Genomic DNA, 16,532 nt, shown 5'->3' on the forward strand with positions numbered 1-16,532 from the left:
AGAAATCTGAGATAAGTCAAGGAGTTCTCGGCGCTTTCAGGAACACCAAAAATCTCATGTGACATTTCAACCAGAGATTCAACTTAGTGCAGAATTCGTTGATGACCGACAACTTTGTGATATAGCGGAACTATATCCGGCATCGAGTAGGCTTCAATTCTCACGGTACACCGTAGGGTTGTCTTCTCGATTACAATTGATCTAGCTTACTCCACGATCTTTACTGCAGCTTTAAGGGGAGGGGCTGCTTCATTACCCATGCCCACAAACCTATCCTGTTGTATTTCTATGATCAATATCTATATTTGCAATATTCTCGATTTTTTAAGTTGAAGTCTTTTCAGTTGAATATTTCGTGTTGTGCAACTCGAGCACGTTCGTTGTTTATTATTTTTACCTCCTTTTTTATTAACGACTATGAGTGAGTCAATTTTTCCTTCTTTTGTTTTGCAACGACATTTAATTACCCCGTTGAGGAAAGTGTGAAATGTTTTTCAATATTAAGAACCATAGTGCTGTAGGAAGAGCAAGGAGTATCTACTCTTCTTTTAAGAGATGGAATCTCAGTTGTGCGCTTCCTTGATGTTTACATTGGCTTCCTTTTTCAAATCGATTTTCGAACAAAAATTTAGTTTGTCTTATTTTATCATTTATTCTCACTTATTATATGAAGCAGATCAGGTTTTCAGCGCCTCCCTAAAGTTGGCACCCTTGGCGAGGGCCAACCCGACCAACCGTACGCTAGGGCTCTGCCAACAATCTGTTTTGACCAGTTTAGATGCTTCTCTCACAGTGCTAGAAACAGCTAACTTTTTCAATTCCTTATGCAATAAAATTCTACTAGAAAATTAACAACAAGCTTTGCATGGAAAAGGTAATCGAAGACAGTCTAACTTTGTAACCTCCGAATATAGTTATATTGACTTGTTCATTAACCTTCCGGCAATCGCGCTTGTACACTGAGTGCACGCTGCCCTGAAAAACTAGTGACATCGTCTTAGGGCATCAACGGCTGCCAACAATATGTAAATAAATCAATTGTTGAATACTTGTCCTCATACCTTAGACAAAAATAAAACTTCGTCAATTTACATTCCTATAGTATTAAACTATATTAAATGTTAATGTTACCTTTTTGCTAGAAAAATCTCAAGAAAGTTTGAATTTATGTAAATGCATAAAGCAGTGATTTTATTACACGAAAGTTTTCATTAGCACATTTTTAAGTTAAAAAACAAACATTTGTTTGCAAAAATATACTGATAATTAGCGGAGTTATGGCCTTTTCCCCGAAACCTTTTCTTATATGAGAGGCTTGCGGTGATCACGATTAAAGACAAATAGATCAGCTAAAACTCATAAAATTCCAAAGGTATAGAAGTAATGCTCGTACCTTAATGATTGGTTGAATAAATAATAATTTTTTCTTGCATTCGGGTACGTTTTACATTTCTTATAAAAGAAATGTATAGAATTCGCTCAAACTTTCAAGATTTTTTCCGAGGCCCGGAGGGCCGAGTCTTATATACCAATCGACTCAGCTCGACGATTTGGGACAATGTCTGTGTGTGTGTGTGTGTGTCTGTGTGTGTGTGTGTATGTAACGGACAAATTCTCATTCGTGTTTCTCAGCAATGGCTGAACCGATCTTATCCAAACAAATTTTAAATGAAAGAACTAAAAAACAGTATGAACGCTATTAATTTGTTTTTGATTCTGATGTTTAGTTTCCAAGATATGAATGTTTGAATGTGTAAAAATGGCGTTTTTCGCAGTTTTTTTGGATTATCTGCCGAAATTGACAACATAGATTAACAATTTATATGTTTTTAGACAGCTTTAACGAATACCTTTCGAACAAGCTATAGATTGTTGAACTATTATCAAAAGAGATATTAAACATTAAATGCGGACGATAGATTTTTATCATTTCCCATTGCCAGAAATATGACCAAAAACATATAATCTATTTGTAACGCCAAAACGGCTTATTTTAGGTCAATAGTATCTTCGGTGAATTTAATGGAGGCAATATGCCCTTTCTTTTGGTATTGTGCTTTTGCTGATTAATCCCCCTATGAGTGAGATATTTTCACAAATTTTCTTGGAAGTGATTATATCGAAATGATGTCTTCAGCAAATTTGTAGCTCTTACTTTTGCGAATAACTTTACTAAAGACTTTAAATATCTATTTTGAATACTTTAAAAGTTATGGCTTGTTGTTTGTTGATTACTCTTTGTCGCCTATTTATTGTTCAATATAGTAATAATCCATTGAAATAAGCTAAACATTATTTCGATAAAACGAATTTTGTATTTCATTTTACTATCTACAACCGCTAGAAATAATCACCGAACACTTCCAAGTTGTCTGGACGGAACTTGTTAACTTATCAGTACAAAAATGTTCATTTGTGCGAACCTTCTGACTGCAATTCTATCTGAAACATATCGGAAAATAAAAAGCGAAATAAATAATTCCGAGCAATGGCGTAGCCAAGAGAAGGTTTTGGGGTTTAACACAATACAACCCCCCCCCACACCCTCCACCACCACACCCAAAAAAAAATTGATTGAAGTTGAAAATTTATTGATGCAGATCATGAGGACTTTTGATAAATTGTCGGAATGGTTCCTGATATGTAACTGATCTGTTGGTCTTGATTTCACAGTTGTCTAATTGCATCAATATCAAATTCCTGCCTGAAAACATTCCAATAGAAAATTCCAGAGTTCTGTAATCAATCATAATCCTCAGATTTATTTTCAAATTGATCTCGTTTTTGTAGAGATATACTGTATTAAGGGTCTTTATTTAATAGGAAGCGAAGTTAAAATTGATTTAATGTCTATGAAACATAGAACTGCTCACCAAAAAAATGCATAACTTTCAACATTGGCTAAAAATGTTTTTCCCTTTCTCATTCACTCTAAAATTCGTCAATCTAATACCGACCCGGAGGGCCGAGTGTCATATGCCAATCGACTGAGTTCGTCGAGATCGGAAAATGTCTGTGTGTATGTATGTGTGTGTATGTGTGAATGTGGAAAAAATGTGACCTCTGTTTCTCAGAGATGGCTGGACCGATTTGCACAAAGTTAGTCTCAAATGAAAGGTGAAACCTTTCCATCGGCTGCTATTGAATTTTTTATTGATTGGACTTCCGGTTCCGGAGCTACGAGTTGAAGAGTGCAATCACACAGCAAATTCCCATATACACTGAAATGAAAAATTTTTAAAATCAAATTTGTATTTTTGATGCCAAATGACTTTAAAATGCATGAAACATTGAGATGTTTGACAAAAATTGAGTTTTTTGGACTTTGGTACATTTTTGCCTTTCTCATATAGAAAGGTTATGCAATCACTCTAAAAATCGTCAATCATACCGGCCCGGAGGGAGTATGCAGTGAGGGGTTGCTACTTTAAAATTAAAACTAGTTTAAAATTTCTTAGTTGAAAATTTTTCGGCAGGACCTGGACCTCCCGGATCTTTCTCCATGATCCGCCGCTGGTTTCAAGCGATGTTTCAGTATCACATAGTATCTCAAGATCGTGGCTGTCGATCCATTGTATGTATGTGTAAATCGTACTGAACATGTAATATTCATTTCCACCATTGTATTGAACATAACCAGCCATGGAATCGTAGTCTGGACAAATGAGAAAAGCACAATTGCACCACTAGGTGGATTAAAACAGGTTTTTATTTTGGGAATGCGTCGAGTTGAGACGAAAACGTAATATGATTAATAACGAGGATAACACTTTCCAAATGTAGAGAGAAATTTATGAAAAAGGTTCTGATCGATTTTGATGAGCATTTGATTTTTGTTGTATGACCAATTATATGTATAAGTCAAATGTTTAAAAACAGTAATTTAAGGTCAAGATAGCATCATTTTGAAACCGCCAATTTCGGAGGTTTAGTATCTTCAATGAGTTTTACAAACGTTAAACAGCGCATCATTTGACAAAATAATTTTGACGGTATATCGTCCAAGAAGTATTTATGGTGAATTTTCTCAGGTTAATATTCATGGCTACAATAAAGTCTCAACAAATTCGCTAAAGACACGAACTCTGTTACTATTTTCTGAAAAAATAATTCTGCATAATTTTTAAACTTCAAAAATTACGGTTTCGGAATTATGCCGTTTGGGCAGTAAGATCGATTTTTACCAAACCCCCACCAATTGTAAAATTGGTATTGTAAAAAAACGTAAGGCGATACTTTAATGCTAATAGGTGGGACCGAAAAAGTAAACAATCGCCAAAGGGGCGATACTATCATTTTGTCAATTTTAATAGCAAACACAAATTTTATTTTAATAATTTCAAATATTTCATGAAGTTTTGGATTTCGATCACTGCATCATGCAATCTAAGTTGTAAAAAACACAATAGTTCTTAAATGGGAAATAAAACCAAGACTGGAAATATTCACTGTTGATTTTATTTGAATGGTGTCACTACTAGTATCGCTTTTTTCAAGAAAAAGCGTTGATTTCTTAGTTCTCAGTCGCGTTGGAAATTTGAGTAAAGTATAAACTTCATTTCGATTCAAAAAAAAATTTCGATTTTTTTGGCTGAATACAATATATAACCTCTTTAGGAAAATTCAGTTTTCCCACCACAATTTAGATATATTATTTATTTATTCCTTCGTCTTTGGCTAATTCTGCCATACAAACTGTTAGTTAAAATTATTTAACATGTACAGTAACAATATATAACAACACAGACAATCGAGCAACAAGCAAGGTACGAGCTTCTTCACAATTGCAGCATTAGTTCCGAGTGATTCTGCGACCAGAGTAGCAATATCTTTCTCACTCACTGTGTTCTTGACACGCGTAAAGAATAGCCAACAAAGATTTGTAGAATTACTTGACTCCAAAGAACCAGCAACCCTACACCCTTGTTTCAATCGAGTGGACGACATTTGCGGGATTGATTGAGCTAGAGGTGAACTTGTTTCCGCCAAAGAAAAACGAGATACAGCCATTTCGGTAATTGATTCACTCAGTATTCACATCGACAGCAACAGTAGCCGCATGAGCAGGGGTAAATGAAGTAGCATCGGTGATCGCCTCGCGTTTATCTCGAAAAGCCTGCATCTTGCGAACGCCGTCCATGATCGTCGTACACGGGGTACACATCCACCAGATATTCTTGTACCTGTTGCAGCAGGTGACCTCTGCAGTAGACAGCACAGCACATTCTGCATGATAATTATCCTGACAAAATCCATCACAAGAAATGGTTACCCCTCCAGGCATGATAGGCAAGGCACATTCGCAGCAAAACATCTTCAATCACGACTTTCTCTTATTCGATACAGCTGGTATGATGAAGAATAACGTTCTTTTGTTTTCGACTGTATAGAAGCGGTAGCACCGAAAGATAGAACAAACGGATAGTTCGTTTAATCGGGTGAAAAATCGGCTTTTTATCTATAATATCACCAGCGATGTAAAATGTACGATCCGAAAACAGTGCACTATAACTGATAAAAGCGAATGGCAGCAAATACGATATGGAAATCGATCGCGCGACTATTTTCCACGAAAAAGCGAAAGCAGCTCAGCTGACAAACAACCGGTCGGAGGGAATACACACAACTGACTTTTATTAACAGAGCATTAACAATAATTCGTTGGTGTGTCTATTTTATGGGCCATTTTTTCGCTTCCCCATTGATTTGGTTTGAGATTTCTAGCACTGATGTTGTCCTATGCTGATTTGAGCGATTCTCTGAGTCCTGCCACTATCCCATGTAGTATGTGTTATCAAAAACATCGCGAAGCATCAAGTTCTAAATGTTCTCAAACGATATAATATCCGAAGAGAGTGATAAGAGCTATAAGAAATGTCTCATCACACTGTTAGGTGGATTAAAAGCGTTTTTCCTAATAAATTGATGCTTCAAGCCCTAAAAATTTGATTAAAAGATTCTTATCTATAAAACAAAAATTTATGCATAAAAAGGAATCATCAAGTTAAGAAAAAAAAATATTACGAGCAATTGAAAAAAAAGAAGTAAATCGGTTGAGTGGGTTTTCAGCAATCGTGATCATGGAAAAGGCATTTTTGTGAAGACGACATTTCGAGGTAATCGAGTTTAAAATGTCAAATTACCGCTGCTCTTGATAGACGAAGCGCACTTCGAAGCGCTGTAACTTTCAATCTGTTTCTCGGATCTCTATATAAAATTTCGGAAAATATTCTCAAGGAGTTGTGTTTTCAGATAAAGTAAGAAAAAAAAATCGATATTTTAAAAATTAGAACGGTATGTAACCCTTTAATATAACTATCCTGTTCCAGAACGGTTTTAGAATTTATCCTATTAAATATAGGCAAATGAATTGAAACAAATGAATTATATTTATATTAAAATAATTAAAATATGGCCATACCTTATTTTTAAAGTTCAAATTTAATTTGTTATAATCCATTCCTATACCACTTGATGCCATCAACCCGATTCTTTACCCTGAGTCTGACTACGCTACAGATATCATCAACTATCATTCGCCGGACCGCCTTTCTCAGTCAAGACGAGAACCAGGATACCAACCCACCATTGCACAGTGGCTCAAAACAGCGTTTAGAGGTACTTAATTCATTGGAGTCAAAACTGTTCATATTAGCGATTTTACATATTCTACAATGTTTGTGTGTGTAAAAAGGGCCATCTTTTTGCAACATTGTTGTTTTAAAAAATTGATCATAGTAGGCTATAAAAAATTTAACTTTTGAACCGAAAGAGATAGCGCTTGGCCGTCTTCGACAAAGTTGTAGAGGAGAGTATTTTCATTTTTCAGAAGACATGTTATCTCTCTCACTCACAGTTATTGAGTTACAAGATAAGAATATCGATGTTAACCTTACAGCCAGGGATGCCAGATTTACAGACATATCTGTATTTTACAGACTTTTGATGGTCTCCTACAGACGTAATCAGACATCTACAGACTTTTAAAAAAGTAATTGGCGATTCTACGTTGAAACCGCTTATAGGTAGCGCTGGAAGCAAAGTGTTGCTGATTTGGTTCTGTTCTGTCATAGTGCATATATTTTCAGTAAACATAGGTAAAAAAATAACATTTAAACACCAAATCACCTATCAATTTGTTGATAATTGTTTATGAAAATGAAGGAAAACCATCATTTTATAAGATGATGAGTAAACATATTGCGAAAAGGTATCTAATATTATTCGCAGAGCTATATTGTGTTATTTCGAAATGTAATTTGTTGAGCACCGTAGTCGCCGCAACCAACATCATTTCCCGTTCCTCCTAAGTTAAGCTAAACCTTCATGAGATGGTGTAAATTCATGAAACTCTCCAGATCACGCGAGGAAATAATATATCCGGCTATTAGGAAAGTGTCAGCTTTGTATCATACACAGCCGATCCTTCTCTGTGATAGTCTTCACTGAATCTCCTACGTAGTCCAAAATATGAAGGAATTTGACATTGGTACTGATTGGGTCTCGGTTTCGAGTTGGAACTTTATTTCTGGAACGATTTTTTATAACCACAATAATACTCCGGTTACATTTCGAAGAAATGTATGAGCCAAATAATTACAAATGGCTGTAATTTTAGAATAATTGCAAATAAAACAAAATTTCTTACTCGTATCATTCATATTTTGGCGGTGGTAAGATTTTTCCGAAAAGAAAATGAAGTTTTTGTTGTAAGCTACGACTCACTTGCGGATGAATAAAAGGAAACTGTATCACTTTGCCAGTTCACGCGCTGAATCATAGGTGTCGCATGACTAAATTTGGTTTTGCCGCAAATCGCCAATAGCGTTTAACAAAATTATACTAGAATAATTTGATTCGAATACGAGTGATTCCTTCGCAATAGTTTACTAATTTCAAGCCACTTTGGAAGTAATAACCTAGTGTAAATAGGATTTACACAACCCTCTACAGACTTTTACAGACATTTTAATTATTCTTCTACAGACATTTCACAAAAACATGTGGCATCGCTGCTTACAGCAGACGCTAGTACACAGAGTGCGCGCCACTCAGAAAAACAAGCGAAAGCGTCTTTGAACATCAGCGCCTACTCGTTCAGTGAGCCATACGCGCGACTTCAAGAGGTCCAGACATACAGCTTTCAACAGGGTATAACTTCTGAACGGGTAACTATGGACAAACGATTTTGCCTTCGTTTTGTAGGTGAAATCCAGTCCTATTAGAATAATAGATAGTATAATTACAGTTTTTGCCGATAGGAAAGTTAAACGGGTTCGAAAACAGGTTAAAACAAAATCAAAATCAGCCATAAGTCTTTACACAGCATTCACAGCTATTTTGTTTCTTCGAAAAAGTTGTGTGTTTTGTAATGATAAAAATACCTTCGAACATTGTTAACGCGAAAAATCAAAAACAAAAAAGTTATAAGTAAAAATAAGAATTGTAGGACTTCATCATAGAAAATATCTTATAACTCAATAACTGTGAGTGACATAAACAACATGTATTCTACAAAATTTATAAACATACTTTCCTCTACAACTTTGTCGAAGACGGCCAAGCGCTATCTTTTTCGGTTCAAAAGTTAAATTTTTTTATAGCCTACTATGATTAATTTTTTAAAACAACAATGTTGCCAAAAGATGGCGCTTTTAACACACACAAACATTGTAGAATATGTAAAATCGCTAATATGAACAGTTTTGACTCCAATGAATTAAGTACCTCAAAACGCTGTTTTGAGCCACTGTGCATTGGGCTGAATCGAGCAGGTTTGGTTAATCGACGGCGAAATTATCGCATTCGATTAAACCGGACATCTGGCCAAAAATCGACTGCTGTTGCCGACGGAAGAACCATCTGATTATTGCTATGACCACTTGAGGGTACTTTTCAACCAAGCCGCGGCGTCGAACGATTGCTGCTAGAATTACGACCATAGCTAGAGGGCGATCTTTGAGCGCGAAGTCGTGACAACCAAAGGGACATCGCAACCGCTTGGATATAACCGTAAGCGCGTGTCCAATTTGTACCTTTTCCTCCATTTCAATAAACTTTAAAAAACTAATGAGTTTAACCAAATTTGAATAAACTGACCTTGTCTTAATGTGAATGTTTAAAATTATCTATTTCATTTTAAATGGAGGAGCCCTTTCACTAGATGTTAATGTTTGGTTCTGCTACCAATTAGGGAAGCTAGCCGGGCAATTCATCCCGAGCCAATTTCCATAGCCGGGTAAACGTAAGTAATTAGTTACAATTTGATAGTTTGATTTAATGTTTTATCATACTTCAAGACAATGAAGATATTGCGATGTTTCTAAACATACTAACCATATTTATAGTTTCGACATGGCAATTGAAACGTATGGTTGCTACGCAACGCTTGAGGAGCAATGTATTTGTTCCAAAATAATCGGGCAATCTAGCAAAGAACAATGCCGTTTTGAGAGCATTGTCGTTATTACAGTTCAGTCTTTAATGTTTTATTCCAGAATTGATCAAGAAATAAATTATAAAGCCAATAAATATCTGTATAATTACTGACTATCGTAAAGATGTATCCCAGCGCTCGAACCGTCTTACCAAGAGCATTGGAGAATGGTTGTTTAAGGAGGGCGTCCGGTGTAAAGTACTCAAACCGAAAATAATTTTGTTTTACAATTTTGAAGGCAAGCCAACAATGAATGTCTTGTGTATTGTTAAGATTTATTTATATATTAATTATTTACGAAAAACCTGTTTTAATCCACCTAGCGGTGCAATTGTGCCTTTCTCATTTCTCTAAACTATGGCACGGAGGCTTTTTATGTTCAACATAATCGTGGAAATGTCCATTACATTCTTAGTACACTTTGCACTTATACACAATGGCATGCCAGCCACGAACTTGATGAGCTACGTGTCGACGGTGAAACACTTGAAACAAAAAAATATCATACTCCATTAGCCTAATCAGCATTAGATCAATGTTATCTGCTTGCTAACTCATTTTGTCATGCGGGGCTGGGTATGTGAAGAGGGCGAAAGTCCCATGAACGAACGACTCCCCAGCTTAAATTGGTATGCTTTGTGATATAGTGGTGGTTTAAAGATGATGGGGTTGAAAGGGAGGAGTATGAGGGCTGGATGGGGTGGTGGTCTGAGGGGTGATTTAAGGAGATTTTTAAAGGAGGGGCGCGAACAGTAGATGGGGGGTGTAACCCCTCTCCGAAAAACCATCAACTACGCCCCTGTTAAAATCCAGAAACCCTAAACGAGTCGAAAAAAAAATTTAGGCCGGGATTAGGTTGACGTTTTTCAGAGTGATTGCATAACCTTTCTATATGAGAAAGGCAAAAATGTGCCAAAATCCAAAAAAGTGAATCGTAGTCAAATTTTTTTTTCGAGTTTGCATCAAATCTCGACGTTTCATGCACCTTGAACACATTTAGCATCAAAAATAAAAATTCTATTTTTAATTTTTCCTATAGTTTATATGAGAAATTTCTGTGTGACCGCACTCTGAAACCCGTAATTCCGGAACCAGAATTCCGATCTATCCAAAATTCAATAGCAGCCGATGGGAAGGTTGCACCTTTCATTTGAGACTAAGTTTGGGCAAATCGGTCCAGCCATCTCTGAGAAAAATGAGTGACATTATTTGACACATACGCACATACATACACACACACACATACACACACATACACACACACATACACACACATACACACACATACACACACACATACATACATACACACACACATACAGACTTTTTCCGATCTCGACGAACTGAGTCGAATGGGATATGACACTCGGCCCTCCGGGCCGGGATTAGGTTGACGTTTTTCAGAGTGATTGCATAACCTTTCTATATGAGAAAGGCAAAAATGTGCCAAAATCCAAAAAAGTGAATCGTAGTCAAATTTTTTTTTCGAGTTTGCATCAAATCTCGACGTTTCATGCACCTTGAACACATTTAGCATCAAAAATAAAAATTCTATTTTTAATTTTTCCTATAGTTTATATGAGAAATTTCTGTGTGACCGCACTCTGAAACCCGTAATTCCGGAACCAGAATTCCGATCGATCCAAAATTCAATAGCAGCCGATGGGAAGGTTGCACCTTTCATTTGAGACTAAGTTTGGGCAAATCGGTCCAGCCATCTCTGAGAAAAATGAGTGACATTATTTGACACATACGCACATACATACACACACACACATACACACACACATACACACACACATACACACACATACATACATACACACACACATACAGACTTTTTCCGATCTCGACGAACTGAGTCGAATGGGATATGACACTCGGCCCTCCGGGCCGGGATTAGGTTGACGTTTTTCAGAGTCATTGCATAACCTTTCTATATGAGAAAGGCAAAAATGTGCCAAAATCCAAAAAAGTGAATCGTAGTCAAATTTTTTTTTCGAGTTTGCATCAAATCTCGACGTTTCATGCACCTTGAACACATTTAGCATCAAAAATAAAAATTCTATTTTTAATTTTTCCTATAGTTTATATGAGAAATTTCTGTGTGACCGCACTCTGAAACCCGTAATTCCGGAACCAGAATTCCGATCGATCCAAAATTCAATAGCAGCCGATGGGAAGGTTGTACCTTTCATTTGAGACTAAGTTTGGGCAAATCGGTCCAGCCATCTCTGAGAAAAATGAGTGACATTATTTGACACATACGCACATGCATACACACACACACATACACACACATACACATACATACACACACACACATACAGACTTTTTCCGATCTCGACGAACTGAGTCGAATGGGATATGACACTCGGCCCTCCGGGCCGGGATTAGGTTGACGTTTTTCAGAGTGATTGCATAACCTTTCTATATGAGAAAGGCAAAAAGTTCAGTCACGTAGAGCCACACATATAAGCGTTCCAAGAGTAGACGTCCAACCATTTGTTACGTCGAATAGCCACGGCGGACATGATAACTCTTGATAAAATTGTCTGAAACAGGAAATTCAATAGGATTCATAAAACTTAGACTTGTAGTTACTCGATGAACTAAAAAAAACCTGTTTTAATCCACCTAGCGGTGCAATTGTGCCTTTCTCATTTCTCTAAACTATGGCACGGAGGCTTTTTATGTTCAACATAATCGTGGAAATGTCCATTACATTCTTAGTACACTTTGCACTTATACACAATGGCATGCCAGCCACGAACTTGATGAGCTACGTGTCGACGGTGAAACACTTGAAACAAAAAAATATCATACTCCATTAGCCTAATCAGCATTAGATCAATGTTATCTGCTTGCTAACTCATTTTGTCATGCGGGGCTGGGTATGTGAAGAGGGCGAAAGTCCCATGAACGAACGACTCCCCAGCTTAAATTGGTATGCTTTGTGATATAGTGGTGGTTTAAAGATGATGGGGTTGAAAGGGAGGAGTATGAGGGCTGGATGGGGTGGTGGTCTGAGGGGTGATTTAAGGAGATTTTTAAAGAAGGGGCGCGAACAGTAGAGGGGGGGTGTAACCCCTCTCCGAAAAACCATCAACTACGCCCCTGTTAAAATCCAGAAACCCTAAGCGAGTCGAAAAAAAAATTTGTATGTGCCGGGATTAGGTTAACGTTTTTCAGAGTGATTGCATAACCTTTCTATATGAGAAAGGCAAAATGTGCCAAAATCCAAAAAAGTGAATCGTAGTCAAATTTTTTTTTCGAGTTTGCATCAAATCTCGACGTTTCATGCACCTTGAACACATTTAGCATCAAAAATAAAAATTCTATTTTTAATTTTTCCTATAGTTTATATGAGAAATTTCTGTGTGACCGCACTCTGAAACCCGTAATTCCGGAACCAGAATTCCGATCGATCCAAAATTCAATAGCAGCCGATGGGAAGGTTGCAGCTTTCATTTGAGACTAAGTTTGGGCAAATCGGTCCAGCCATCTCTGAGAAAAATGAGTGACATTATTTGACACATACGTACATACATACACACACACATACACACACATACACATACACATACACACATACATACATACACACACATACAGACTTTTTCCGATCTCGACGAACTGAGTCGAATGGGATATGACACTCGGCCCTCCGGGCCGGGATTAGGTTGACGTTTTTCAGAGTGATTGCAAAACCTTTCTATATGAGAAAGGCAAAAATAGAAATAAGTTTGAATTTCGGAAAATGGCATCATAAAAACCGAAAAATCACATATTTAAAGTAAAATTCCCTCACTTTTCTTCAAAATGCTAGAGGAAATTTTTTTTTTCGTTTTTCGTGGTTCATCGACTGGCTATACGTATTGCATTTTCATTAAAAAAAATCAAGGCGATCCTTTGACTAGTTATGAGTTATTGTGTCCGCCAATTTGAAAAATGCGGTTTCGGAAAACGATCGATCTGCGCGTGTGACAATAAATACGTGCGAGGAACACATGGCTGTCTTGATGACCTATTCTTTGACTTACATACATAAGATTTATTGCTTTAATTCAAACTATATTAAGGTTAAGACCCCTCCGGGTTTGATCCGACGACGCTTTTCGGTGGAAATCTCCGGCGTTCCGATTTTTGCAACTGCGGTAAAAAACATCTTACGTCCCGTAATTACAGCATCCGCGACGAACCCTAGATATACGTATACAACAGTGATACTGTTTTATGCATTCATTCTTGCGAATACCACTGTCATGAACCGTCTAGCTAATAAATATTTGCACAGATCATAAATCGAGTAATTTACCACTCAACTATTGCTGTTCCCAACAATGAAAGGCGGAGCATTCGGTTCCAATTAGTTAATGCGTAAAACACGCGAATGGGACGGGTTTCACGCTAAAGTGTACATTATAAAAAAAGTATGGAACTAAGTAGAGTGGATGGGATGTGGAATACGCCGCCAAGAAACGTAAAAAAGTGCATCAATAGCCCATCAACCTTCCCCAACCTCACCACTTGCATCGCTGTCTGGTTTGTTTTTTTTTTTGATGATGATACTTTGACTTTGGCCAGGCTTGAAAACAACGAAAAAACAACAAACTTTTAACAACAATGCGGGCTGAAATTTTTACAAGGAGCACTATAATTAGCGATAATTGTAAGGCGTGTGCAAATGGCGCATGAAAATGCGTGTAGTTATCGTTTGTTATTTTGCGCGAAATTTCCAGCCAACCGGCTGCAACCACATCGGACCCCGCCATGTCGTACCACGCCAGCACAGCAATTACCTACTATTTTCATACCAAAGCAACGGTTATGGCATATTTAAAACGCTTTTCCATCATTTACGCAAAACAGATATGCAGACAGCAAAAAAAAATAAACGTCGACACCGCGGCAAGTGTCCCTCAAGTTTGATGTATCTCGGGGGAATTGTTGGCGATGTATACACACTTAGTGGATATCATGTGAATTCTGGTATCCTGATGATACATTTACGACCATAAAAAAGGCACAGTTTTTAATTTTACAAGCCATTAAATTTTATAAATCAGTAATGATGTCCTTTATAAGTGTTGACAAATTTAATTTTATATCCCAGAACCCCGAAAGAAATATGCTTGATGTATTCATGTAAAATTAAATGGAAAGCGGCAATAATTCGCCATTTCTACTATAATTATGGTTGAATTGCGTCTTGGTTGTAATTATGACGCCGATAAAATCTATTTTTTGATTGTGTATAAATTACGCATTACTGTGAATGCGAACCTACCTGTAGTAATCATCCTTGCAGTAGATGTTTCCTTCCCGAGCGTAACAGCTCAGTTCCGTTTCCAGGTTGGCTAGGCACTTGCAACACCGCAGGCATTGGTTGTGCCATGCTCGGTCAGCTACCAGCAGATAGTATCTGGAATGGGTAATGATGTAAGTGAAACACGAGTTAGTCCAGAATTCTTGTTGTGCTATATATGGGAATATATTTTGTCAGTACAGCATCTGTTTGCCCAGGGCAAACAGTGCAATCCGTTTGACGAAAGCCTCTCGTTACCTCTACTGAACTATCGAAGGCTAAAAATCACCTAGTAAAAGCATCACTAATTTGATTTAGCTTGCGAACTTCAATATTGTGGATATCACCGGAATTTATAAAAATGGCGAAATAATAACATAGCAACCAGATCACGATAAGATAGGAAAGTTGCCAATTGGTCGATTTAACCGCAGACTAACAGACATATCCACCACCAATTTTCCCAAAACACCTGTTTACTTTTTATACACCGTCACAAATACTCATTTGCTAGCGGGTTATCCCTCAGGCTTAGGAACAATTTTTCACTAACGGTCTATCCCCCTCATGCTTTTGCATATGAGAGTGGCGCCATCATCACAAATGCGACCACAATTCCAACTAAAAATATATTTAAAATGACTGTTACAGTTGGCGAAGTATTGGTTGTGTCTGTTAGTCTGTGATTTAACTCCGAAATATTGCAAAATATTTATATAATTCAAACAAAAACCCTTTTAAAACTATGTTCGATATGTTGACAATATAGTTTGTGATACTTGTCATGCAAGTTAAGTTACTGAGCCTACTTTCGCCCTATTCCTGTTATCACACTGCCCCTTTGAAGTTCTTGGGTAGGGCAGCGTCCGGCATATTTGCTCATTGCATTGACTCAAATTGGGAGGGGGGCTGAAATTAGTGCACTCTATTGGAGATTTTGTGTACTCTAATATGATATTTCATAATTGTCAGGTCATTTTTATTTCTCTGCTGAATAAAGATATTGATACCAATCTACAGGCATTTTATCGCTCGAGGCCGAGTAACTAAGAAATAGTTCTACACCTTTCCTAACAGAACCAAAACATAGGCTCATTACCCTATGTTGGATGAATTGATGAAAAAACGTAAATCCTAAAAAGCAAACAAAAAAAAACAGAATGACACCTAAATTGCCACTTACCGGTCTCTTATGGATATTCCACATCCGGCACATTTTTCAGGTGTCACCGTTTCAGCCGCGATGAGATCCTTCAGCATTTTCTTTTCGTTAATTCGTTGCTGACGAGGTTTAGCAGTGCTGGCTAGCTGCTTAGACCGCACACACCAACTAAACCTGGTGGGCTCAAAAGGGGAATCGTATAATTTAAAGGCAACAGTGTATCAATTAATTACTGGACGAATGATGTTCGAGGAGTTTTTTTTTGCTTCTGTTTCGTCTGTCGAGCTTGCCTTGGTGTTCAAACGAACCGTGTCGTTTTGGACTGTTCTGAACGATGTTGTCAACAATGTCCGCGATGCTGTAAAATAGTTGCCAAATATCTCGCCTCTTAGAAACTGTATCAACGTTGTTCCATTGTTGTGGATAAAGGTCCTTTTTGATGATAACAGTAGGAGCGATAGTAATTTGGGCATGATGAGGGCTGCAAAAATAAAAAAATTATGATCATTTTATTGCTTCAAAAATGTATACAATGTATAAAACTTTTTCGATGATCATAACGAATGAAACGTAGAATCATCTGAAAAAGTGCTCTGTTTGGACTTTTACCCGTTGTGTTTCCAATA

The 16,532-nt window shown here is 37.2% G+C and overlaps 1 protein-coding gene across 1 annotated transcript in view; it reads right to left on the reverse strand.

The window, feature by feature from the left end:
• LOC131680797 (LIM/homeobox protein Lhx9-like) overlaps nt 1–16,195 on the reverse strand; it is a 66,203-nt gene extending 50,008 nt beyond the window's left edge. The window contains exons 1-2 of the mRNA XM_058961508.1: nt 15,928–16,195; nt 14,727–14,861 (exon numbers count right to left, since the gene is read on the reverse strand). Of these exons, the coding sequence (XP_058817491.1) occupies nt 14,727–14,861; nt 15,928–16,004 (212 nt within the window). The 5' untranslated portion in view covers nt 16,005–16,195. The remainder of the gene's footprint in view (nt 1–14,726; nt 14,862–15,927) is intronic.
• Between the last annotated feature and the right edge of the window lie 337 nt (nt 16,196–16,532).

Source organism: Topomyia yanbarensis, chromosome 2 (assembly GCF_030247195.1).
Source record: "Topomyia yanbarensis strain Yona2022 chromosome 2, ASM3024719v1, whole genome shotgun sequence".
Lineage (NCBI taxonomy): Eukaryota > Metazoa > Arthropoda > Insecta > Diptera > Culicidae > Topomyia > Topomyia yanbarensis.